General features: G+C 54.2%; 3 protein-coding genes across 56 annotated transcripts in view; 1 reads left to right on the top strand and 2 right to left on the bottom strand.

Annotated features, from left to right (window-relative positions):
- Window positions 1-24,422, bottom strand: part of BLOC1S1 (biogenesis of lysosomal organelles complex 1 subunit 1) — a 1,086,347-nt gene that overhangs the window by 11,538 nt on the left and 1,050,387 nt on the right. Inside the window, exon 1 of one of the 49 annotated variants that reach the window (XM_050749014.1) lies at window positions 14,722-14,725. The exons of 46 other annotated variants lie outside the window; for them this stretch is intronic. The gene's annotated coding sequence lies outside the window, so the exon portion shown is untranslated. Of the gene's footprint in view, window positions 1-8,870; window positions 8,875-11,037; window positions 11,042-14,721; window positions 14,726-24,422 lie in introns of those variants that run through there. 2 more of the 49 variants (XM_050749012.1, XM_050749010.1) reach the window with 2 other exon arrangements.
- Window positions 61-21,439, top strand: ITGA7 (integrin subunit alpha 7). 5 transcript variants are annotated; one of them, XM_050748848.1, is made up of 26 exons: window positions 75-615; window positions 4,914-5,041; window positions 5,141-5,220; window positions 6,639-6,894; window positions 7,384-7,515; window positions 8,807-9,014; window positions 9,148-9,341; window positions 9,699-9,787; window positions 9,902-10,029; window positions 10,180-10,275; window positions 10,451-10,512; window positions 10,651-10,820; window positions 11,291-11,440; window positions 12,070-12,185; window positions 12,730-12,922; window positions 13,005-13,085; window positions 13,179-13,258; window positions 13,371-13,445; window positions 13,578-13,680; window positions 14,398-14,574; window positions 14,740-14,871; window positions 17,367-17,480; window positions 18,029-18,127; window positions 18,233-18,358; window positions 19,696-19,808; window positions 20,719-21,439. In XM_050748848.1, the coding sequence occupies exons 1-26, from the start codon at window positions 410-412 to the stop codon at window positions 20,777-20,779; spliced, it is 3,369 nt and encodes a 1,122-aa protein (XP_050604805.1). In that variant the 5' UTR covers window positions 75-409; the 3' UTR covers window positions 20,780-21,439. The 5 variants fall into 5 exon arrangements, with proteins under 5 accessions (XP_050604807.1, XP_050604806.1, XP_050604805.1 ...); XM_050748852.1 differs by lacking the exon at window positions 19,696-19,808 and adding an exon at window positions 7,788-7,907; XM_050748850.1 differs by lacking the exons at window positions 7,384-7,515; window positions 19,696-19,808 and adding an exon at window positions 7,788-7,907 and having other exon boundaries at window positions 61-615.
- The window catches only part of TMT1B (thiol methyltransferase 1B), a 686,675-nt gene continuing 683,652 nt past the window's right edge, over window positions 21,400-24,422 (bottom strand). For both annotated transcript variants that reach the window (XM_050749033.1, XM_050749032.1), the window contains exons 2-3: window positions 23,717-24,233; window positions 21,400-22,194 (exon numbers count right to left, since the gene is read on the bottom strand). In XM_050749033.1, the coding sequence (XP_050604990.1) occupies window positions 21,958-22,194; window positions 23,717-24,214 (735 nt within the window). In that variant the 5' untranslated portion in view covers window positions 24,215-24,233 and the 3' untranslated portion in view covers window positions 21,400-21,957. The remainder of the gene's footprint in view (window positions 22,195-23,716; window positions 24,234-24,422) is intronic.

The raw sequence follows: 24,422 nt of genomic DNA, 5'->3' as shown, positions 1-24,422 counted from the left end.
CGCGCAGGGGCGGAGCCGGAGCCGGTGCTGGGCTTGGGGGGCGTGGTGGTGGGGGGTCAGCAAGGCTAGTTTCCACCCCAGCCACCAGCCTGGGCATTCCCTTGGCGACGCGTTTGGGTCTCCACCTGCTGCGGGAACGAGGGGCGGGGCAGGGGGCGGGGCCTGCGCGGTGTTCCCGGGAGAGGAGGCTGGAGCCGGAGTGGACGCCCGAGCTGCGGCTGCTGTAGTTATCCTAGCCCGTGCTGGGGCGGCGGAGCGGCGGGAGGGAAGGCTAGCGGGGCGAAAGACTGGGAAACCTCTGAAAGACCAACGAGACTTCGGAGACCAGAGACGCGCCTGGGGGGACCTGGGGCTTGGGGCGTGCGAGAGTTCCCTTGCACTCGCTGGGAAAGCGCGCGGGGATCGTCCCATGGCCGGGGCTCGGAGCCGCGACCCTTGGGGGGCCTCCTGGATTTGCTACCTTCTTGGCTCCCTGCTCGTCGAACTGCTCTTCTCACGGGCTGTCGCCTTCAATCTGGACGTGATGGGTGCCTTGCGCAAGGAGGGCGAGCCAGGCAGCCTCTTCGGCTTCTCTGTGGCCTTGCACCGGCAGTTGCAGCCCGGACCCCAGAGCTGGTGAGTCACCGCACCCGCCCGGAGTCCCCATGCTCCAGCCACAGATCGTCCTCCTCCCCACTCTGCGGGGCACCTCATTTCTTTGTCTTCCAGCCCCACCAAGACCTTGACTGCCCACAGACATCTCGCACCCCAACCTGGAGCCTTGCCTCATCTGACTTGGGTCTGAAGCTGCACTTCCCGGCACTGAGACCCAGGATTTTGCCTTAGGGATGAGTTGGAAAGGAAGGTTCTTGTCTTGGCAGCGAACCATCTCCTTCTTCTGGGCCTTTCCCCCAACTTGCATCCTTGATCCAGCCCCAGGGCCTCTGGCTCCCCTGCTTCTTCCAAGGGCTGGATTCCCCAAGGGAGGGAGACTGTCTGTCTCTGCTTAGAATGGGAGGAGATGGAAAGGACATAGAGGTTGAGGGTGCCATGAGAGGGCTGCATGCAGGGCAGACTCCAGAAATAACTTCCTGCCAGAGCATTGCCATGGATGGAATGAGGGCAGCAGGGCACTGGAAGGCCAGGAGAGAGCTTCCACTTCTGTGGTTTAAGACCATGGGAAGATTGGGAGAGGATCTGTAGGTCTGGCAGCCTGCAGTAGGTGGCTTGGTGATAGACAGTGGCAGAAAACTGAGCCCCCAAAGTACTAGTAGCAGTAGTAGTAGTAGCCACAGCAGCTGTAACAGTGAGAGAGATCCAGGAAGGATGCTGGCCAGGCTGCTCCCCTTCCTCCTCTTTAGCAAATTTCCAGCTCCAGGAATCTCAGTAGCAGGTCAAAGACAGGAGGAGTAAGGGGTAGAGGACAATTCTAATTCTTTCTAATCAGTTCAGGACCCGTGGGAGATGGATATACTTTTGTGAGGGGCCTGTGACTGGTCATGTTGCCTGTATCCTTGGCTCTCGCTACATGTCCGATTGTAAAAAGAGAGGCCAGAGATGAAGAAAGCTTCTCACCCGCTCCTGCTAGGGGGCTTTTCTCTCTCCAACCAGTGCCTAAGCCACATTAAGTATCCATTACTGGGATCAATGCTGTCCACTGGGACTGTCTTCTCCCTCTACTGTTGGTCTGGGGGCAGGGGGCAGAGACAAGAGCTCATTTCTCCTCACTTGCTTGGGGAGTGGGGGCCTAGCTCTAATCTTTCTTCCTCCATTATCCCTATCATCTGGTAGCAGGGGCTGTGGTCCCCAAAACTTTGGGAGAGATAGAAAGCAATGGACTTCATCTCCTCTTCTATTTACCATCTGCTTCCTCATTCACCTTTGCTCCCTTCCTCCCTTCCTCCCTCCTTCCCCCATCTGCCAGAGTTCGAGGACTGGAGACCTTTTTAGGACATGCTGAACTCTCTAAGCTATTTCCAGGCAAATTCTAGGTTATTTTTAATAGCTTGGTCTCTTGTCATTTCCCCCTCCTCTCTGAAGGTGGCCCCTGATTCTGTCTCCCAGAGCCAAGCTGGGGGCATTCCCAGAGGGCCTGACTGCCTCACCCTGCTTTTGCTCCAGCAGGGGGTGCTCTGCTGCGGGGGGCGGGGGGTGAGGGAGGGGGGCATGTGAGAGGCCAGGCACCTGCTCAGTCCCTAGCTTTTTAGTTGCAGGTTGCCTGCCTTAGCACGCCCTGATGAAAACAACTTCTTGCCTGTTTTGATGTCTTTTAGTCTAGCTCTGGGATGAGACTTTGAGGTCTAACCTTTGCTGTGTGGTTCCAGCCTCATTTATTTCCTTCAATTGTAAAATGAATATAAACAATAGTATTACTACATACAGTTGTTGTGCAGATTAAGAGTTCTTAATATATGTAAAATGCTTAGAATAGTGCATAGCCCACAGTGAGTGCTGTGAAAGTGTTAGTAGTACTGCTATTCTTGTATTGTGATTCACAGAGCGCTTTACAGAGATTCTGGATCCAAAGGCTTGGCTAGAGGGCCTCCCCTGCTGAGCCAGCCTTCCAGGCCAAGCATCCTCTCCAGAGGGCCACCCAGATTGAGAGGGGCCAAAGAGGGGCTGGACTTGGGCTGGGGCGCTGGAGTGTGTGGAGAATCGAGAAGTGCGGTGGTCGTGGGCTACTCCTTTGTCTTCACTTAGCTGAGCTCCTCTGCCCCCAGCTGCCAACACTTTTTTTTTTTTTTGCCTTTCTCTCTGCAGTGGCTGCACTGTGGCTGTCCAGAAGCCTGGGGTAGTTAGGGCTTATGGCATGAGGTCAGGAAGGAGTGTGTGTGTGGCTGGACCACAGGTGGAGGGACTAGAGAGGCTGCGGCTGGGTGCTCTTGTTCCACTAGGGATCGAGTGGTCTCTTCTCCACCAAGAGCGGACTGGGCATATCTATGCACTCAGCTTCTTTCCTCCACATGGGCCCCTCCCCTCCTCCCTACTTTTGGCCTCCAGAGGAGATGTGAACATAGAACAAAGTTAACTTGTCTGGGTGCTTAGCTATGCACTGACCAGCTGTGACACTGGATATCTCTATGAGTCCACAAAATGTGTGTGTTCAGTAAAACACATCCTGACACTCCCTATGGGGCAAGCACAAAGATGAAAAGACAGCCCCAACCCTCAGTGAGATGGTCACCTCTATATTTGGAGGTTGGGGGGACTGCTGACTTGCCTGAAGGTTGCCGTTTATTTGCACAGGGCTGTATCACCTCGTTTCATTTTCTGCCCAGGGTACCCTCATCTCCCCTCTCCCTTCTTCCCTTTCTGGGGTGGTCTCAGTGTTCTAGAGACAGGTCAGTCACTGAGTGGAATGACAAAGTATTGGAGTTAGGCCCATGTGGATTTGAATTCCAGCATCACTGCTTAGTGTCTTTGAGTTTCCTCATCTGAAAGACAAGAAGAGAATCCTTATCTCGTAGGACTGTTGTGATGATTAAATGACATAATGCATGTGACTTGCCTATCCTGGTGCTTGGCACATATGTGGACAGTGATGAATGTTAGTTTTTCATATCCCTGGTGTCTAGCTTCGGATCTGACATCATAGTAGGTGCTGAATAAATATGATTTCCTTGTCTCACCAGCACCTGACACAGGGCTTGGCATATGATAGACTCTCAATAAGTAGTTGAATGTCCAATGTGTCTTCTCGTCTCTACTACTCCCTATACCCCTTCTCTCTGTTGACACTGGCCCTGACAAGGGATGGCAGCTGCTAAGAGACGAGGAGGAGCTGTGGGAAGGAAGAATGGTTCTCTGCCCTCCCCCTCCACCCCAGCAGACCTGGCACAGTGTCCCACAGATGCCTATCTGTAATACTGCCTAACATGGTTTTGGGCTTTGCCCCCCCAGGAAGGGAGATGGAGGAGAAGAGTGTGGGAGAGAGGCCTTGAGGTTTGTGCCACTGCCACTTCTGAGTCTCTCCTTCTGCAAAGAGAGGACACATGGAGCCAGCTGGGTGTCAGTCGTCTCACCTCATCCCAGCCTTCACTCTGGCCTGGGGCTTCAGCCCCGGGGGACCCAGGCAGCCTCCATTCCCAGCACAGTGCTTCCCTGGGGAAGACGTCTTGGCTGTGATCATGGAAAATTGTCCTGCCAAGAAAGTTGTAGCTGGGAAAGAGGCTGAGGGGGAGGCAGGAGAGAAGACTGGGTGGGGGTGAAAGGGAAGGAGAAATCATAGACATGGGGGGAAGGAAGGATGGGGAAGGGGATTCAGGATGTCGGGAAGAGAATGGGGTAGCACTGGACTCAGAAGGAGAAACTTGTCCCTACCTCCATGCCAGCCAGAGTGACTGATCGAATCCTGGGCTGGCACAGCTTCTGGGAGATGAGGTCTTTGCTGGGTCCCTGATGAGGGGGAAGTGGATCTGTATCTAGCCTCTTGCCTGTCCTCTGAAGCTGGTCCCTGAGCCACAGTCTGATGCCGGTGTGGGGCCCTGTTACTTTTGCTCCCAGCATTCTTGGCATTTCTGGCTGGGTTTCAACTAGACTGGGTTGGGGGAGCAGGGCAGAGCTTGGGGATGGGGCCAAGGAGGGGGTAGGGAAGGCCTACTCAGGAACAGGTGCTGGGAATAGGCGGTTCTTTCAAACCAGCAGTGCTGGCCTGGCTGCTCGGGTTGGTGTGTGTGTGTGTGTGTGTGTGTGTGTGTGTGTATCTACTGTGCATGTTGATTCCTCATCCAGCTGGTATGTACATGCAACGTGATGACTGCATGACCAAGTATATTAATTTATCCTTGCCAGGGTTTGAGAAAACTGACATTTGCCCCTTCTCTTTAGTCCTTGAACACTCTCTTTAGTACTGAGGGGTTGGGCCTGGGCAGCAATAAGGAGGTTGGATCATTCTGACATCTAACTCCTGTCCCTGTCCCTGCCCCATCTTGTAGGCTGCTGGTGGGTGCTCCCCAGGCCCTGGCTCTTCCTGGGCAGCAGGCGAATCGCACTGGAGGCCTCTTCGCTTGCCCCTTGAGTCTGGAGGAGACCGACTGCTACAGAGTGGACATCGACCAGGGAGGTGTGGCCCTGCATGAGCGGAGCGGGGGAAGCGTGTGAGCGGGGAGGAGAGGACTTGGGCTCCTCTTCCCTCCCCTAATTCCCAGTGTTCTGCCTCCAGCTGATGTGCAAAAGGAAAGCAAGGAGAACCAGTGGTTGGGAGTCAGTGTTCGGAGCCAGGGGCCTGGGGGCAAGATTGTTGTGAGTATTGCTTCTCATGACTGAATGCAAGGATGGTGTGTGTTTATGATGTGTGCATATGCACAGGTGTGCTTAGAGAACATAAGTTAGGAATATGGTACGATACCAAGTACATCAGGGAGATATAAAAAGGTGTGAGGCCTGGTCCTTGTCCTTATACATGTAAAAACATCTGTCCATTCATTCATCCATCCATTTGTCAAAGTCTTACTGAGAACCTTTTAAGCATCAGGCATTGTGCTAGTTACTACAGGGGAAGGCTGAGCTTGGTGGCTCATGCCTGTAATCCCAGCACTTTGGGAGGCCGAGGCAGGTGGATCACTTGAGGTCAGAGGTTCGAGACCACCCTGGCCAACATGGCGAAATCCTGTCTCTACTAAAAATACAAAAAAATTAGCCAGTCGTGGTGGCAGGTGCCTGTAATCCCAGGTACTCGGGAGGCTGAGGCAGGAGAATCACTTAAACCTGGGAGGAGGAGGTTGCAGTGAGCTGAGATCACACCCTCGCATGCTAGCCTGGGAGACAAGAGCAAAATTCCGTCTCAAAAAAAAAAAAAAAAAAAAAGACAGGGCTCTCTGTTTCTCACTCTCGCTGTGTCTTTCAGTAAGACGCACAGACACACAGTTACCAATACAGATCACTGTGGGGCAGAAGCTGGTTAATGTTAAGTGAGTGGTCTAGTCTCCAGTCTATAAAAATCCAAAGGAGGAGTAGAGAGAAGACTTCTGCAGATGGGGTGATTGGAGCCAGGCTTTAACAATAGGTAATACCTAACCTGTGCAACATAGTGGGACCTCATCTTTACAGAAAATAGAAACAAATTAGCCAGTCATGGTGGTGCATGTCTGTAGTCCCAGCTATACAGGAGGCTGAGGTGGGAGGATCACTTGAGCCCTGGAGGTCGAGGCTGCAGTGAGCCATGATCGTGCCACTGCACTCCAGCCTGGGTGACAGAGTGAGACCTTACCTCAGGAAAAAAAAAACAAAGTAATACTTGGAGAGTGAAGAGGACAGCAAGTTCTTTGCAGAGGAGGTGCTAACACTTACAAAGCTCCAGGGAAAGGGCCAAGCTTGGCATTTTGGAGGACTGTGAAATGATCAGGGAGACACACATCCTATGTGGTGGCTTAGTCGTGTCTTTTGGCTCCAGGCAGAATGTGGAACAAGGAGATGTCCATTTGAGGGCAAGGAAGTGGGTGCAGACAGGTTGCTGGGTTATGCATGGACCTTCGTAACATTGGCAGGGTAATGGTGCTTGAGTGGTGCCGGCATAGCGGTATGTGTGTGTATGTGTGCATGTGCGTGTGCGTGTGAGCACACACGTATCAGTGTCTGCCAAATCTCTGCATGTGGGCAGCATGCCTCAAGCAGGTCCCTGGCCCACAGAGTGAAATGATCCCCATCCCTTCCTCCCCCAGACCTGTGCACACCGATATGAGGCAAGGCAGCGAGTGGACCAGATCCTGGAGACACGGGATATGATTGGTCGCTGCTTTGTGCTAAGCCAGGACCTGGCCATCCGGGATGAGTTGGATGGTGGGGAATGGAAGTTCTGTGAGGGGCGCCCCCAAGGCCATGAACAATTTGGGTTCTGCCAGCAGGGCACAGCTGCCGCCTTCTCCCCTGATAGCCACTACCTCCTCTTTGGGGCCCCAGGAACCTATAATTGGAAGGGTGAGTCACTCCTCGGGGAGGGGAGAAGGGGACCGAAACCTCCTCTTACCTCGGAGACATGGCCAAGCATGACCACATGTGCACTGCTGTATGGCCCCAGGGCACTGCCATGCCTTCCACCCCCACTGAGCTAGTGCACACGTGAGTGGGGGGTGCCTCCTTTCCCTTGCACGGCCAAGTGTTCCTCAACGTGCTGGCATGGGCCCCAAGTGCACGCTGGGCCTGCAGCTGGGGCCTGCATGCTCCAACACACTAGCCCACACCTCATCACTGCCATTCCCGTCTCCGCACGCTGCTGCTGGCTGAGCTGACACTCGGTGAGTGTGATGCCACATCTGGGGGACCCCAGGAAGCCTGGGTTGGGAACAGGGTGGGGAGAGGGCTAGAAAGAAGAGGAGGGGCTTCCCCGTGTGCCTGTCTAACTCAGTGTCCAGCTTGAGGGGTATTTCTTGCACGCTGCCCTGGGCACTAACAGGACTGTCCTTGCAGGCACGGCCAGGGTGGAGCTCTGTGCTCAGGGCTCAGCGGACCTGGCACACCTGGACGACGGTCCCTACGAGGCGGGGGGTGAGAAGGAGCAGGACCCCCGCCTCATCCCGGTCCCTGCCAACAGCTACTTTGGTAGGGACCCCTCCCCGGCCCAGAGCTGCTCTAACCCTCTGCTCCTCTCTTTTGTCCTCCCTCTCCACGCTCCCATCCTTCTGTCTCTGTTTCTGTCTCTCACCCTGTCTCTCTCTGTCTTTCTGTCTCTGGCTGTGATCTCTCTGGTCTCTTTTTCTCTCTCTACCTCTTCTTCTTCCACCTTTTTCTGGCCTTTCTGTGGCTCTGTCTCCCTACTCTGTGGCCCCTCCTCTGGATGTCCCGTCCCTGGTGTCTGCCCCCACCCCCCACAGGGTTGCTTTTTGTGACCAACATTGATAGCTCAGACCCTGACCAGCTGGTGTATAAAACTTTGGACCCTGCTGACCGGCTCCCAGGACCAGCCGGAGACTTGGCCCTGAATAGCTACTTAGGTTTGTAAGCTCCCACCTCCTGGACTCTAGGGGCATGGCCTGGCCTCCCCTCCTTCCCCAGGGAACTTGACCTTTGGTGCCTTATAATCTCCTCCTCCCCCAACACACACCCAGGGAGACACACATTGGGCCCAAATTGCAGAGAAGAGCCGGGTCCAGTGACCAGGCCTAAGAAGAGGAGGCCCCAAGGGTGATGGCCTCTGGGGCTGTGAGCCAGGGATCTCCAGGGAGGAAGATTCAGGTGGAGTGAGAGGGCCAGGGCTGAGGATATCCTGGGAAGGACAGTCCTGCCTTCTAGGGGACTTTCCTTGAGGGATGGATGGTGGGCACATATTGAGGAAAGGGCTAGTGGTGTTGGTAAGTCCCTCTCCTTGTCTCATCTGCCTCCCTCTGCAGAGGAGGAGGAAACCAGGCCTGGGAGATGTTTGGGTGAAGCAGGCTCTCTCTCACTCCCCCTTGTCTCCCCCTCATCCATGTGAAGACTTCCCATTCCTGTCAGGATGAGGGAGTGGGGAGAAGAGGTGCACTGGGTGGGATTCGGGCCTGAGAGGGACCTCTAGCTCTTCTAGCTCCCTGGGTGTGGGCAGGATCAGGCCACTGTGCTCAGCCTCCTACCTGGGCTCCTGGCCTTCTCAGCCATCACCGTTCTGTCTCCTGCCCATTCCCTGAGGCTGACCTCACTGCACTTTTTGTGCCAAGCTTGTCTCTGGGCCTGGTGGGTGTGGGGGGCTGCCAGGCCCTGCGGGAAGGAAGAGCCATCCAGCTGTGGTGCTGATGACTTGGGGAACCTATCTTTTGACTGTTAACCTAGGGGAGGGGCAGGGGATGGGGGAGCTGTGACAAACCCCAGCTTCTGGGTCTTGGGGTGAAGACTTAGGGGTAAGTCACCCTTTCCCCAGGCTTCTCTATTGACTCGGGGAAAGGTCTGGTGCGTGCAGAAGAGCTGAGCTTTGTGGCTGGGGCCCCCCGTGCCAACCACAAGGGTGCTGTGGTCATCCTGCGCAAGGACAGCGCCAGTCGCCTGGTGCCTGAGGTTATGCTGTCTGGGGAGCGCTTGACCTCCGGCTTCGGCTACTCGCTGGCTGTGGCTGACCTCAACAGTGATGGGTGAGTGGGTAGAGGGCCGTGCCACCTGAGGGAGGCTGGGTCCGGTAGCCCCATTCTGGCTGAGGCCACTCAGCCTCCTGCTGGCTCCTCTGGCCAGGGAGGACCCGTACTGAATGTTTCCCTCTCTCCATAGCTGGCCAGACCTGATAGTGGGTGCCCCCTACTTCTTTGAGCGCCAACAAGAGCTGGGGGGTGCCGTGTATGTGTACTTGAACCAGGGGGGTCACTGGGCTGGGATCTCCCCTCTCCGGCTCTGCGGCTCCCCTGACTCCATGTTCGGGATCAGCCTGGCTGTCCTGGGGGACCTCAACCAAGATGGCTTTCCAGGTGTGACTGGGAACTGAAAGGCTCAGGGGAGGGAGGGGCCGCAGGAGGGATGGGGAAGCCCCTCAGAGGTCAGGGTGCGGTCTTCTGAGGACTCCGGGAGTGAGGGTTCCTGGGCTTATGTCTGAGCTTTACCATTTACCGGCTTTCTGACCTTGGCAAGTTACCTAACCTTTTTGCGTTAGTAATGTCTGCAGGGAGTGGCCAAGAGGATTAAAGATGATGTACGTAGAGTGCCTGGGATTTTGTAGCCTCTCAATAAAATAGAAAACATACCTGAGTGACTGGGGAAAAGTTGAGGCCTGGACCTTGTCTGCAAGGCCCCCAGCCAGGGTGACTGCCTTTTCCCTGTGCCTGCAGATATTGCAGTGGGCGCCCCCTTTGATGGTGATGGTAAAGTCTTCATCTACCATGGAAGCAGCCTGGGGGTTGTCGCCAAACCTTCGCAGGTGAGGGGAGTCGCTGGGATGAGGGAATGGGTGTGGGTGGAATCAGCAGAGGCATCGGGGAGGCAGAGGCCTGAGGGAGTTGGGATCGAGGGAGGCTGACAGCCGGTTCTCTAGGTGCTGGAGGGCGAGGCTGTGGGCATCAAGAGCTTCGGCTACTCCCTGTCAGGCAGCTTGGATATGGATGGGAACCAATACCCTGACTTGCTGGTGGGCTCCCTGGCTGACACTGTCGTGCTCTTCAGGTGAGCCCCTCACCACCGCTTCTCCCTCCCTGAGGGTGTCAGCCCCTCCCTGTGACTCTGACCCCCATCCCGGTGCCAAATCTAATGCTCAAGATTGTTTCCCAGCCTCACGTTCTCACATTTCTGGTGCCCTTGACTCCCCAATTCCAGGGCCAGACCCGTCCTCCATGTCTCCCATGAGGTCTCTATTGCTCCACGAAGCATTGACCTGGAGCAGCCCAACTGTGCTGGCGGCCGCTCGGTCTGGTGAGGCAGGATGGGGTGGCACCTGGACCCTGGCAGCTTCCCCTGCCCTCCCTTTGATCCCTTCATCTCCCCAGTTTGGGGCTGGGGCTGTGACAGGATGTGACAGATGGGGTGGGGGTGGGGGCCTTGGCCCATTGGCCTCGTTTGGCTCAGGAGCCACCCTCTGCCCCCGCAGCGTGGACCTAAGGGTCTGTTTCAGCTACATTGCAGTCCCCAGCAGCTACAGCCCTACTGTGGGTGAGTGCAGTCCCCGCTCTGCGGCTCGCCCTTTTGGGTTTCCCAGGGAGGGGGAGTCACTTCAAGGTCACCCTGGGAATAGGGTGAGCTGGAGCAGCTCTGCAGCTCAGTGACGACTCCTCTCCCAACATGCCACAGCCCTGGACTACGTGTTAGACGCGGACACAGACCGGAGACTCCGGGGCCAGGTTCCCCGTGTGACCTTCCTGAGCCGTAGCCCAGATGAACCCAAGCACCAAGCCTCAGGCACCGTGTGGCTGAAGCACCAGCATGACCGAGTCTGTGGAGATGCCATGTTCCAGCTCCAGGTGGACATTGACCCCTTGGCTTCTGAGGGTCATTGTCATGGCTCCATCTCTTTTCCGTGATTCCTCTTAGCTGCTTCTTCCCGAACACACTTGTGCCTCCTTCTAAGACCTAGACACGTGGGAAGCCTGTCTTCTGAGCTCACTTTCTCCTCATCTGCTGCCCTCTCCTGTCATTTCTGCACTCCCTGGAGGAGGAGGAGGTGCAAGGGCTTCATGTCCCCCCTTCCAGCTGAATGGAGGAGGTGGCAGCTTTTATCATCACATCTGGTCCTCAAAGCCTTAAATCCTGGGTTTCTCCTGCCCCCTACCCCAGTCTTTCTCCCTCCTCCTTGCTCAGTTCTCCACCTCTCTCATTCATGTCCCTAAGCTTCTTTCCAAGTTTTAGAATTGGTCCTAGGTCTGGCTGGGGCTCAGAGCAGGGCTGAGGCCTGGGGATTGTTCCAGTGAGGAACAGCCCTTCCTCTTCCTAGGATAATGTCAAAGACAAGCTTCGGGCCATTGTAGTGACCTTGTCCTACAGTCTCCAGACCCCTCGGCTCCGGCGACAGGCTCCTGGCCAGGGGCTGCCTCCAGTGGCCCCCATCCTCAATGCCCACCAGCCCAGCACCCAGCGGGCAGAGGTGAGCATGGGTTCTGGTTTAGCCCAGGAGGAGGAGCTGGGAGGGCAGAGATCATAGTCCCTCCCCAGTGACACCCATTCGTAACTCACAGAGCCCTTTCACGTATGCTACTCCAGTAATTCCTCATATCTCTAGGTGCCCAAATGACCATGTGTTCCTAGTCAAGGGGACAGAGCTCCTCCACTCCATGTAGTCATTCAGGGGCTCAGGTTGATGGGATTCTGTAATCTTCAAATGAGGCCTTCAAGCTCTTGAAGTCACATTCATCCCGTTCAGCTGGAAGCGGGGGACATGAGGCCCCTTGTGTGGTTTTTATGGCCGGCCCAGAAGTGGTGCCCTTGACATCCCTTCCGGTTCTAAATCTGGAACTCAGTTACATGCATGTGAGCTGGGGCAGTGTGGTCCAGTTCTTGACTTGCTGTTAGTCTCTACCATGGCATGGTAGTGCTCCCATCATTTTACTGCAGAGGAGAGGACGTAGTTCAGGATCACACGCTGGTAAGCAGCAGATGAGAGCTGAGCACAGGTTGTTTAATCCTGTGATACTCTAACCCACTGTATGCCATGGTGACAGGTTTGCCCCCTGCCTTGTCCCCTAGGAATGCCCCTTATCTCGTGTCTCTCCCCAGATCCACTTCCTGAAGCAAGGCTGTGGTGAAGACAAGATCTGCCAGAGCAATCTGCAGCTGGTCCGCGCCCGCTTCTGTGCCCGGGTCAGCGACACGGAATTCCAGCCTCTGCCCATGTGAGGGGGGCGGAGAGCAGGGTGGGGGTGGGAGGGCAAGAGTTCAAGGATTGAGAGAAAGCCCCCTCAGGAGGACCAGTCAGAGGGAGGGCTGAGCCTGCAGAGAGGGCAGAAGGTGGAAGAGGACCTGCTGATGACTTAGAGACTGCGATGAGGGTCAGTGATGGGGCCGCGGGGGCTCCCATGGCAAGGGATAGCAATCCTTCACAGTACACTAATAATACGCAGTCTACATACATCTCATTGGTTAGTCTTCAAACCTCTGTGAGGTAGGAATTCTATTAGTCTCATTTTATAGATGGAGAACTGAGGCCTAGAGAGGTTAAGTTAGTTGCCCAAGGTAAGTAATGGTGGAGCTGAGATGAGAATGGAGGTCCTCTGACTCCCAGTTGTGTGTACAGAGGCCTGAGGCTTGGACGGGCGTGATGGGGACCTGGAGTGGGAAGAGAGGTCAGGGAGTGAAGGCAGGTACTGCGGGGAGCAGACTGGGAGGGGGAGTGGTAGGGGGAGGTGTTCTTAGCGGGAGTGGGGTCTGACTCTCCAGGGATGCGGATGGAACAACAGCCCTGTTTGCACTGAGTGGGCAGCCAGTCATTGGCCTGGAGCTGATGGTCACCAACCTGCCATCGGACCCAGCCCAGCCCCAGGCTGATGGGGATGATGCCCATGAAGCCCAGCTCCTGGTCATGCTTCCTGACTCACTGCACTACTCAGGAGTCCGGGCCCTGGACCCTGCGGTGAGGACCTGGGGGCAGGATGGGGTGGGGTCTTGAGGGGCTCCAGTAACTCAGACTGACCTTGCCTTCTCTCCCATTCCAGGAGAAGCCACTCTGCCTGTCCAACGAGAATGCCTCCCATGTTGAGTGTGAGCTGGGGAACCCCATGAAGAGAGGTGCCCAGGTTAGCACACCTGCCCTTATTCCCTATGTGAGTAGCCTCTCTGTAAGCCCATAGACCACCCCTGACTCTAATCGCTTTCCACCCTTGGCCTAGGTCACCTTCTACCTCATTCTTAGCACCTCAGGGATCAGCATTGAGACCACGGAACTGGAGGTAGAGCTGCTGTTGGCCACGTAAGCCAGGCGGGGCCGGAGGGGTGAGGTGGGGGTTGTCATATTGACCTCATCTGACCCCTTGGGAGGCGCCTGTGCCTGATGCCCATACTTGCCCCTGCCCACTCACCAGGATCAGTGAGCAGGAGCTGCATCCAGTCTCTGCACGAGCCCGTGTCTTCATTGAGCTGCCACTGTCCATTGCAGGGTGAGCCTGGCCCAAGTGGGTACCTCCATTGGAGGGAAGGGGCATTGCCACTTCCAAACCTTGACCAGGGCCTTGCCTGCACTAAGCCAGGCCCCAGACCTTCTTACCCCTGTTCTGACCTTTGCACACCAGGATGGCCACTCCCCAGCAACTCTTCTTCTCTGGCGTGGTGAGGGGCGAGAGAGCCATGCAGTCTGAGCGGGATGTGGGCAGCAAGGTCAAGTATGAGGTCACGGTAAGTGTCAGGGATGAGGCCCCTCCGTGGTTGCCCTCCCTCCTTGGCACAGAGGAGAGGCTGAGCTGTGTCCCCAGGGCTGGGGCTCTTCTACCATGTGGCAGCATGCTGGTCTAGTGAGTTTGAGGCCTCTGGTCTGCATCTGGACCTTGGCTGCGGTAAGGTGTTTCTGCTGGGGCCTCACCTGACCTTTCCTGGTCATTCTGTCTGGCTGTCTCACCTGCTGGTCTGGTAGGCCATGAAAGTCCAGGGAAGCTTCTCTGCTGTAGGCCTCAGCTGGGGGATGGGAACATGGGGTGGGAGTTAATGTCTCTCCCTAGAACTCTGCCTTTGCTTGGCTGGGGCCTCCCCTCACACCTTCCAGGGACACTTCTAGGGTTCCCTGGATTTGGTGGGTGGGAAGAATGGTGCCTGGTGGGGTCTAGGATCCTGAGTATTTGTTGAAATTATGTTTCCTGAGGGCCTTCTCTTCAGCCCCTGTTCCTTCCATCTCTGTGGATTTACGATCCACTTGAAAACTGAGTTCCTTGGCTGGGCATGGTGGCTCATGCCTGTAATCACAGCACTATAGGAGGCCAAGGTGGCAGGATTGCTTGAGCCCAGGAGTTAGAGACCAGCCTGAGCAACATAGCCAGATCCTGTCTCTACGAAAAATTAAAAAAAAAAAGAAAAAAGAAAAACTGAGGTCCCTCCCCTCATACTCTCTTTTTCCCACAGGTTTCCAATCAAGGCCAGTCGCTCAAAACCCTGGGCTCTGCCTTCCTCAACATCATGTGGCCTCATGAGATTGCCAATGGGAAGTGGTTGCTGTACCCAATGCGGGTGGAGCTGGAGGGCGGGCAGGGGCCTGGGCAGAAAGGGCTTTGCTCTCCCAGGCCCAACATCCTCCACCTGGTGAGGCTTAGGTGGGGGTGGGGGTTAGATGTTCGGAGAGATGTCATGGGGAGTAAGGGTAGTGAGTGCAGTGATGGGGCAGGAGGAAGGCGGTGGGGAGGAGATTCTATCTCAGGACGGCTGTGATTGGGGGGACACTCACTGAGACCCCCCTTCTGTGTCCAGGATGTGGACAGTAGGGATAGGAGGCGGCGGGAGCTGGAGCCGCCTGAGCAGCAGGAGCCTGGTGAGCGGCAGGAGCCCAGCATGTCCTGGTGGCCAGTGTCCTCTGCTGAGAAGAAGAAAAACATCACCCTGGTGAGGGCAGGCCGGACTTGGTGCAGCCGGAATGGGAGTGTGGGGTGTGGGGGCACAGAGCTCCAGGGTACTGTGTGTCCAGGAAGGGTAGCCTATTGAGACACGTGATGGTCAAACGCCTGGGTGCAAGTTGACCAGATGTTCCCATCACAGTACATAGGAGGGGGTGCCCGGGAGGCAGCTACTGACACTGCAGACCTCCTTCCTGCTCAGCCCCTGCAATTGCTCACTCTAGAACAGGTCACTCCACCTGAAGCAAGTTAGTTAGCCAAGCAATTGATTCACCTTACATTTATATAAAGCATTACATTTTATAGGTGATGGATGGGGTTAGCCCATCCTCACACTTTGAGGTCTGTTGGTCGTTCTTCTGAACTCTTATAACATAAAAAAGTCAATTTGTGTAAGGACACTTGCTCGATGTTTACAGTATTAAAAATGTTAAGATCTTTTTTGTTGTTGTTGAGACAGAGTCTTGCTCTGTCGCCCAGGCTGGAGCGCAGTGGTGCGATCTCAGCTCACTGCAACCTCCGCCTCCCTGGTTCAAGCAATTCTCCTTCTTCAGCCTCCCGAGTAGCTGGGACTACAGGTGCATGCCATCACACCTGGCTAATTTTTGTATTTTTAGTAGAGATGGGTTTCACCATGTTGGCCAGGCTGGCTGGTCTCGATCTCCTAACCTTAAGCGATCTGCCTGCCTCGGCCTCCCAAAGTGCTGGGATTACAGTCCTGAGCCATGTGCTTGGCAAAAACACTAAATTCTAAAAGTTCTAATAATGAAGATGATAGCATATTAGATGTGATTTATTAAGTCTACCCCCTTTGAGCAGTTTTGCTTTCCCCTTTTCTGCTTGTTTTGCAGAGTTGTGTTGTTTAGGTGAAGGGATTGAGCAGATCCGCACATGCTCTGTGCCCCTCCCTGCTAGGATGGGGCTCGCAGTGACAATGTGGTGGGGACGTAGATTAGGGGAGGGTCTCTGGCCTGACTGTAAGGAGGTGGAGGTAAACCTCAGGTAGAGCCAAGAAGATCCTTTGCAGGGGAATGTTAGCAGCTGCTGCAGTCCCTGCACTGGGCCCTCAGCTCCCCTGGGAGCATGGCATGAGGCAAACTGAAGAATGTCAGGGGATGTAGGAACCTGTGTCTTAGCTGTTGCTCTGTTACATGGATAGTCCTCCCTTCTCCACCTGACCAATTTCCCCTGAGAGGTCTCCCTTTTAAATGGGAACTTTGAAATAGATTCTTTTTGTTTTCATGTTGAAATGTATTTATTTATTTAAATGACAAAAATTATATTTATGTATAATATGATGCTTTGAAATATGTTTATACTGTGGAATGGCTATATTGAGCTAATTAACATACACATCATCTCACATACTTATTTTTGTGGTAAGAACACTTAAAATCTGTTCTCTTAGTGATTCTCAAGAATACACTATGTTGTAATTAACTAGAGTCCCAATGTTGTGCAATAGATCTCTTAAATAGATATCTCTTCCCTCTGTCTAACTGAAACTTTGTGCCTTTTGACCACCACCTCCTCCAGCTCCCAGCCACACCCCGCCTTCACCCCAGCCCTAGGTAACAACTATTCTACTCTCTACTTCTATGAGTTCAACTTTCAGATTCCACATATAAGTGAGATAATGCAGCATTTATCTTTCTGAGTCTGGCTTACTTTGCTTAACATAATGTCTAAAGTAGATTCTTTTACAAAAAAGGCAGAAGGCCTTGCTTTTAGACAGCTTGGCTGAGGATTCTTGAATGGCTCAAAAGTGGCACAAGAAAAGATGACTCAAAGAATTCAGACACTCTCAAAGCCATTCTTCTGTATCTGGATTGTGGTGTGATGATATAACATAACTTTCAGGCAAATGGGTCAAGAGGTGGTGATTGGGCCAAATGGATTTAGGTCAGTCCTGGAAAGAACAGAGCCTGAGTCCCCTGCCCCCCCAGGAGCTCCTGAGGCAGCCTCCTCCTGCTTCAGTGAGTTTGGGTTTAGGGCAGGGGTGTGGCTGTATCGAATATGGAGCTGAGTTCAAATATTTGCTCCACCACTTATTAGCTTTGCTAGTGTTGTGACCTGAGGCAGGTCACTTGGCCTTCTTGGGCCTCCTCAGTTTCTTCCTTTGAAAAATGAGGATGATAATAACGTGCACCTGGCAGGACTGTTGCGAAGCTTGAATGAGATAAGTGCCCGACAAGTAGTAGGTGTTCAATAAATGGGACTGTCATTAGGTAACATAAGCATCACTTGGGGAAGCTACTCTGCCTGTGCTGTCAAGTAAGAGATTCCCCTCCATGCTGCCCCCTCCACGCATTTCAAAGCTGAATAGCTCAGATTTAGGGTAGGCAGCTGTTTTGGATATAAGATTAGTTTGAGAAGACTTCCTGGAGGAGGGGAGTTTGAGGTCAAGTAAGGAAAATGGGAGAGATGGCAGTCTCAGCAGGGTCAAACTGAGTGGCTTAGACCCTTGTCTGTCCTTATCCCTAGGACTGTGCCCGGGGCACGGCCAACTGTGTGGTGTTCAGCTGCCCACTCTACAGCTTTGACCGCGCGGCTGTGTTGCATGTCTGGGGCCGTCTCTGGAACAGCACCTTCCTGGAGGTGAGGATACCACTGGGGCTCTAGTCTGTTTCTTCTTCCCCAAAAGCCCCTCCGGGACTCACTTCTCCTCCTCCCTCCTCACTGTCCAAATGCAGCATCCTTTTTTTTTTTTTTTTTTTTTTTTTTTGGATGGAGTCTTCCTTTGTCCCCCAGGCTGGAGTGCAGTGGTGCGATCTCAGCTCACTGCAACCTCTGCCTCCCGGGTTCAAGAGATTCTCCTGCCTCAGCCTCCTGAGTAGCTGGGATTACAGGCACGTGCCACCACATCCGGTATTTTTGTATTTTTCATAGAGATGGGGGTTTGCCATGTTGGCCAGGTTGATCTCAAACTCCTGACCTCAGGTGATCTGCCCTCCTTGGCCTCCCAAAGTGCTGGGATTACAGGTGTGAGCCACTGTGCCCAGCCAAAATGCAGCATACTCTTAACCCAAAGCAGGCAGAAACATCCTCTGTGTTGGGCACCATTACACTGATAATTTCAGGAGGTAAGGGGAAGGGAGGGAGACATGGGGCATTTAGAAGACGGGTCTCCTTTCCTATTCCCTTAGGAGTACTCAGCTGTGAAGTCCCTGGAAGTCATTGTCCGGGCCAACATCACAGTGAAGTCCTCCATAAAGAACTTGATGCTCCGAGATGCCTCCATAGTGGTGAGCTGCAGGGCTAGGGGATGGGTGGGGAGGACTCTCTTCTTTCCTGCTCCCTCCAGCTCGTGTTCCATTGACCTCTTGCTCCATTGACCCCTTGCTCCCCAGATCCCGGTGATGGTATACTTGGACCCCATGGCTGTGGTGGCAGAAGGAGTGCCCTGGTGGGTCATCCTCCTGGCTGTACTGGCTGGGCTGCTGGTGCTAGCACTGCTGGTGCTGCTCTTGTGGAAGGTGAGGCTTGGAGAGGGTGGGGCTGATGGGGGTGGACTTCCTGGTCGGGTGGGCAGCCTTTTGTACTGTGGTTCTGTCACCCACCCATACACTCATGTATTCAGCAAATCTGCACTGAACACTTACCCTGCATGTCTCAGGAACTCTATTAGTCCCTGGATGTTTCAAAGATAAATCAGATGCAGGCTAGGTGCAGTGGCTCATGCCTGGAATCCCAGCACTGTGGGAGGCCTAGGCGGGTGGATCACTTGAAGTCAGGAGTTTGAGACCAGCCTGGACAACATGGTGAAACTCCATCTCTACTAAAAATACAAAATTAGCTGGGTGTGGTGGTGTGTGCCTGTAGATCGAGCTACTTGGGAGGCTGAGGCAGGAGAATCGATTGAACTCAAAAGGTGGGGTTGCAGTGAGCCAAGATGGCACCATTGCACTCCAGCCTGGGTGACAGAGCGAGACTCCATCTCAAAAAAAAAAAAAAAAAAAAAAATTCAGATGCAGACCTCATTAGGGATTTTATAGTCTAGTGGGGTAGGAGTGGTGAGCCTGTAGTCAAGGACAAGGCAGAAAGTGTTGAGTTGAGAAAAGGCAGTGGGAGTTTAGAGGGAAACAAGCTTGAGAGGAGGTAGCACTGAAACCAGTCCTTAGAGGAAGGTTGGGTGGTAGGGTCAGGATGTAAGAATATGAGGTAGGTGGGGTCTAGCAGGACCATGGCAGGCAAAGTCATGGAGGCAGAGAAGTGTGATCTGACTTAACTAGAATGTGGCAGTGAAAACTGGAAAGGTAAGTGTGGCCAAGAAGGCCAACAAGCATGGAGAACAGCCTCCAGGGAACTGCCCTCAGGGCGGAACTCGGAGCTTCCCCATACCAGGCTTTGCACGGAAGTATTCTTGTACACCCAGAGCTGTATACAGAATCATATTATCATCCAGGGCTCAACGTAAAAGTATGCACATGCACACGTCAGTACAGGGAATCACCTACATCACCAGGGATCATATGCTGAGCCATCTGCCACATCTAGGGCTGTGTTCAGAACCATACATGTCCTTGGGGCTCTGGAGAACTGCCCCTGCCTGCACCTGCTCTTTGGGACCAATCACAGACTAAGCCACCCTTTGGCAAGTGTGAGTCATCAGTAGACCAGGCTCTGGAGTGGCATCCAAGCTGTTGGGGACCTTCCCAGTCTTAGGGGAGATTGATGCCTCTCTGAAACTGGCCCCAGGATGCTTGCTCCCTGCTTCCATGGAAGGAAGACAGAGCAGAGATAGGGGCTCCCGTCCTTCCTCAATCTTTCCCTCCTCTGCCTCCTCTGCCCTGCTTCTCCCTCGACATCCCAGTGTGGCTTCTTCCATCGGAGCAGTCAGAGCTCACCTTTTCCCACCAACTATCACCGGGCCTGTCTGGCTGTGCAGCCTTCAGCCATGGAAGTTGGGGGTCCAGGGACTGTGGGGTAACTGTTGTGTGTGTGCATGTGTATATATGTGTGTGGGTATGTATGTGTGTGAATATAAGGAGAATTCCCAGCACTCAGGGGATCAGGAATGTTCAGGGTGAAAAATGAGATTGCATGAGAGTGATGTGAGGTGAGAGGTAATTAGAAGGGTGCAGATATAAGGGTAAGTCTACACAGCCTGAGGCGTGCACAAAGGGTTGGTGGGCTCATGGGGTGTGCATGTGGGTGTGGGGAGGTCGCATGCATGCTTTTTTCTAGGGGCATGAGTGTGCAAGGAGATGAATGTGTAAGGAGATGCCATGCAGTCTGAGCATGTAGGAGTCTTGGGCCTCTGAGTGTGAGTGTGCAGGGGCACATTCCCACCCTGGTGTGTAAGGGCCAGCATGGTCCTGATTTAGGGTGGGGCTAGACTACTGTATTGATGGACAAGAGGGCGTTGCTGTAAGGGGCATGCTGCCCAAGGTACAAGTACACAGGGTGCATGTTTATGGGGCTTGAGAGGCATCATTCTAGAGACGCAGGGGACTAGGAAGCCATTTTCTTCCTCAGGTCTTGTTTGTGTTCTGGGGGACACTACTGGGTCTCTTAAGAAGCTAGAGTGGGTAGAAATCTTGAGTCAGGTCCTGATGCTCCACCCTCAAGACCCTCTTTCAGGGGCCAAGGGAGATGCCCTTGGTCCTGCCTCTTGGATGCCTTCCCGGTCTCTCTCTTGCTGTGAATGAGAACCTGGGGACCTGGCACTGATGGGAGCACCGTGGGTGTTGCCCACCGCACCAGATGCTGTTCAGCCTGTTTCCTTTCTGCCACAGCAGGGATGGTGAGGGTGAGGAGCTGTGCCGTGCCAGGCGTCTGCTCCAGGGACCACAGCTCTTCAGGCTCCTCATGGTCCGGCCTGGTGTCCTTACAGATGGGATTCTTCAAACGGGCGAAGCACCCCGAGGCCACCGTGCCCCAGTACCATGCGGTGAAGATTCCTCGGGAAGACCGACAGCAGTTCAAGGAGGAGAAGACGGGCACCATCCTGAGGAACAACTGGGGCAGCCCCCGGCGGGAGGGCCCGGATGCACACCCTATCCTGGCTGCCGATGGGCATCCCGAGCTGGGCCCCGATGGGCATGCGGGGCCAGGCACTGCCTAGGTTCCCATGACTCAGCCTGGCCTGTGGCTACCCTCCACCCCTTCCCCAGAGATGGCTCTTTGGGATGAAGAGGGTAGAGTGGGCTGCTGGTGTCGCATCAAGATTTGGCAGGATCGGCTTCCTCAGGGGCACAGACCTCCCCCACCCACAAGAACTCCTCCCACCCAACTTCCCCTTAGAGTGCTGTGAGATGAGAGAGGGTAAATCAGGGATAGGGCCATGGGGTAGGGTGAGAAGGGCAGGGGTGTCCTCATGCAAAGGTGGGGAGAAGGGATCCTAATCCCTTCCTCTCCCATTCACTCTGTGTAATAGGACCCCAAGGACCTGCCTCCCCAGAAGTGCCTTAGCCTAGAGGGTTGGGGAGGAGGTTGTGTCACTGACTCAGGGGCTCCTCTTCTCTAGTTTCCCCTCTCATCTGACCTTAATTTGCTGCATCAGTCTAGTGGTTTTGTGGTTTTGTCTATTTATTAAAAAATATTTGAGAACAAAACCTCTGCCTCTTAGAGTCTTGCTCCCTCATCCCCAGCGTCTCTGATTCTCCGTGGCGCCCCCAGCTCAGGATGAAGGTGGTAGGGGGAAGAGAGAGTCAGGGGGGCTTGGCAGGGATGCAAGCACCATGACTTTCGTGACCAGTTCCTAGAGACACATGGGTGTCGCCTCAGGAGGACAGCAAGGGGAGCTTTACCATGAGAACAAAGGAAAGGGACAACGTCGGGAGGCAAACATTGGGAGACTAGTCCAGAAACTTGCAGTTAAGGATACAACAGGGTACAAATGTTTACTCCCTGTGGTCAGGGTAGAAGTAGACTTTATCACTGTCGAAGGAGGGATTGAAGTTAGAGATTGCCCTGGCAGAGGTTGGGGAGACAGGGACTAGGAGATGGGACAGGAATGGCTTTTCTCATTCTGCTAGTTCCCTCTCAGTGGAAGATACGTAGGCTGGTGGGTGACTTGTTCTAATTGGAGGCTGGGGAAGGAGCAAATGAGTGCCTTGGGGCTTGGGAAAAGTTATTTGACAGCCTTTCCCATGATGTGGGGCCCAACAGGTAGCCACTTGAAGGGAGGGGGCTGTCGTTCCATTTGGACTTCGGAGAACTGGGCATTCTCAAGATCCTTCCAGGTCTCTCTGGTGAGGCAGCAGCCGTCCCCAATGTGTTTCCAGGTGGGCTCTAAAACTTGCTGCCACATGAAGGCCCAGCTTCCATGTGGTTCCGTCACATGCTCCCAGAAAAAGAGCACACCTCCCTGGGAGGGAGGAGAGAGTTAGTGTCACTTGGCTCCATTCTGACCCCGCTCCCTATCGCACTGATCAAGACAGTCAAACTTCTTGGTGAAATGGGAGCTGCTGGTCCGAGAGTCATGGAGCAAACTGTTGTGCCCCTGACCTTTTCTGCGTCCCCTGCTACCACCTTCAAAGTGCATGTAAAGAACCTCATAACTGTAGGGACATGGCTGGTGGGAGATCTTTAAAGGCTGACCAGAATAGCCCAGGGCAGGCAGAAGGGGAAATTGAGAAACAGGAGTGGAGGGCCCATTGTATTCTTTTTTTTTTGAGATGGAGTCTCAGTCTGTTGCCCAGGCTGGAGTACAATGGCGTGATCTCGGCTCACTGTGACCTCCACCTCCTGGGTTCAAGTGATAATCCTGCCTCAGCCTCCCAAGGAGCTGGGATTACAGGCATGAGACACCACGCCTGGCTAATTTTTGTATTTTTCAGTAGAGACAGGGTTTCACCATGTTGGCTAGGCTGGTCTCAAACTCCTGGCCTCAAGAGATCTGCTTGCCTCACCTCCCAATGTGCTGGATTACAGGTGTGAGCCACCTCGCCCAGCTGGGCTCATTGTATTCTGAGACACAGTGAGAGAGATACTCTCTCACGAGACCCAGATGCATACACAAACTGCTTCCTGGACATCGCTGTGAACATCCCAGGGAAACCTCAGGTCCAACTCTTGACTGAAGCTGGGGTTCCTCAAGCTCCTCGCCTCACTATACTCTCCCTAGGCGATCTCAAACCTAGTAAGTCCAAAAACAGCTTTCTTCCATCTCAGTAAATGGCACTTTCATCGGCTCTCCCCTCAGTTGCTCATGCTAGAAACCTGGAAACTATCCTGAACGTTCTCTCGACAATCTGATGAATTCTACTCTACTTCCCCTACTATCTTTATCTAGAACGCTCTTTTATTTTCCCCACCCTGTCACTCTGCTTAATTCCCTCATATCTCTTTTTTTTTTTTTTGAGACAGGGCCTCACTCTGTGGCCCAGGCTGGAGTGCAGTGGTGTGATCATAGTTCACTATAATTTGAACTCTTGGGCTCCAGTGATCCTCCCACCTCAGCCTCCTGAGTAGCTGGGACTACAGGCATGCGCCATCACACCTGGCTAGCTTTTGTATTATTATTATTATTTTTGTGGAGACGGCGTCTCACTATGTTGCTTTGGCTGGTCTCGAACTCCTGGGCTCAAGTCATCCTCCTGCTTCGGCCTCCCAAGCACAGATCTCGATTTAAACTTCAGTCCCTTAGGTGTCCTCCCTGCTCCCCTCCCTGTCCCACGGTGGTAGGTGATTCTCCTGTTGCTTCCACAGCACCCAATTTTTCCCTGTCGTGGCACTGGTCATGTCTCCTATTCACCAGCAGGTAGGGATGGATGGGGTGTCTAATGTGCTGCTTACTACCTCAGACGCCCCATTCTGGGAGCCGAAGCCTGGGGCGGCTGATGCTGCGTTTGCCTGCCTCACACCCATCTCCTTCCCACTCTGCTTACCGGCCTCAGTACTCTCTGGACCTCCTGCAGGACCTTCCTCGGGCTCTGCACAGAGCACAGCACCAGGGTGCAGACCACCACATCCATGGAGCCATCAGCCAGCTGTCTCATGTCCTCTCCAGGAGCCACTACAAACCGCTCGTACTGGAGGTGCCTGTTCTCAGCCATGCTCTTTGTCAGGAACTTCTCAAAGTGGGGATTTGGGTCTAGGCAGGTAACCCTGCAGCCCGGTGGGTAGAACTGAAAGTTGGCTCCGGTTCCGCAGCCCAGCTCCAGCAGGTCCACCTTCCCGGAGGCTCCTGTAAGCCCCTTTATCTGGCTGAAGAGCTCCCGTTTCTTGCCCTCCATCTTGCGGTTGCTCTTGGAAGTCAGCACAGCCATCAGGTAGGGGAAGTAGGTTTTGCACAGAGGCTGCCAGCAGCCCAGCAGAGCCATGAGGTGCAGGGGCAGGGTAAGAAGCAGCACCAACAGCTGCAGGAGTGGGACCAGGACGTCCATGGCAGACCAGCTCTGAGCTGTGCTTCCGCTGGGGCACTGGCTTTTTCCCTGCTCAGCCCCTGCAGGCACTGGCGTCCCCTCCCGCTGTGATAGGACTTTGCTCCTTGTCTCCTACTTGACAATTTCCTATTTGCCAGGGTTGAGTGGGTGTATGGAATTCCTCCAGAGGGCGCAGGTCCCACAGCCCCACAGGCTCTTCAATGACTTT

The sequence above is a fragment of the Macaca thibetana genome, chromosome 11, assembly GCF_024542745.1.
Source record: "Macaca thibetana thibetana isolate TM-01 chromosome 11, ASM2454274v1, whole genome shotgun sequence".
In the NCBI taxonomy this organism is placed as follows: domain Eukaryota; kingdom Metazoa; phylum Chordata; class Mammalia; order Primates; family Cercopithecidae; genus Macaca; species Macaca thibetana.
Note: the sequence above shows the minus strand (reverse complement) of the source record. Positions and strands in the feature narration are given on the sequence as shown.

Excerpts from the sequence above, each read along its gene's own strand:
- ITGA7 (XM_050748852.1), top strand. The coding sequence starts at position 410 with ATGGCCGGGGCTCGGAGCCGCGACCCTTGGGGGGCCTCCTGGATTTGC. Across the intron at positions 12,923-13,004 it reads TCCGGGCCCTGGACCCTGCG|GAGAAGCCACTCTGCCTGTC; the intron begins GTGAGGACCTGG and ends CTCCCATTCCAG. Across the intron at positions 17,481-18,028 it reads GGAACAGCACCTTCCTGGAG|GAGTACTCAGCTGTGAAGTC; the intron begins GTGAGGATACCA and ends CTATTCCCTTAG.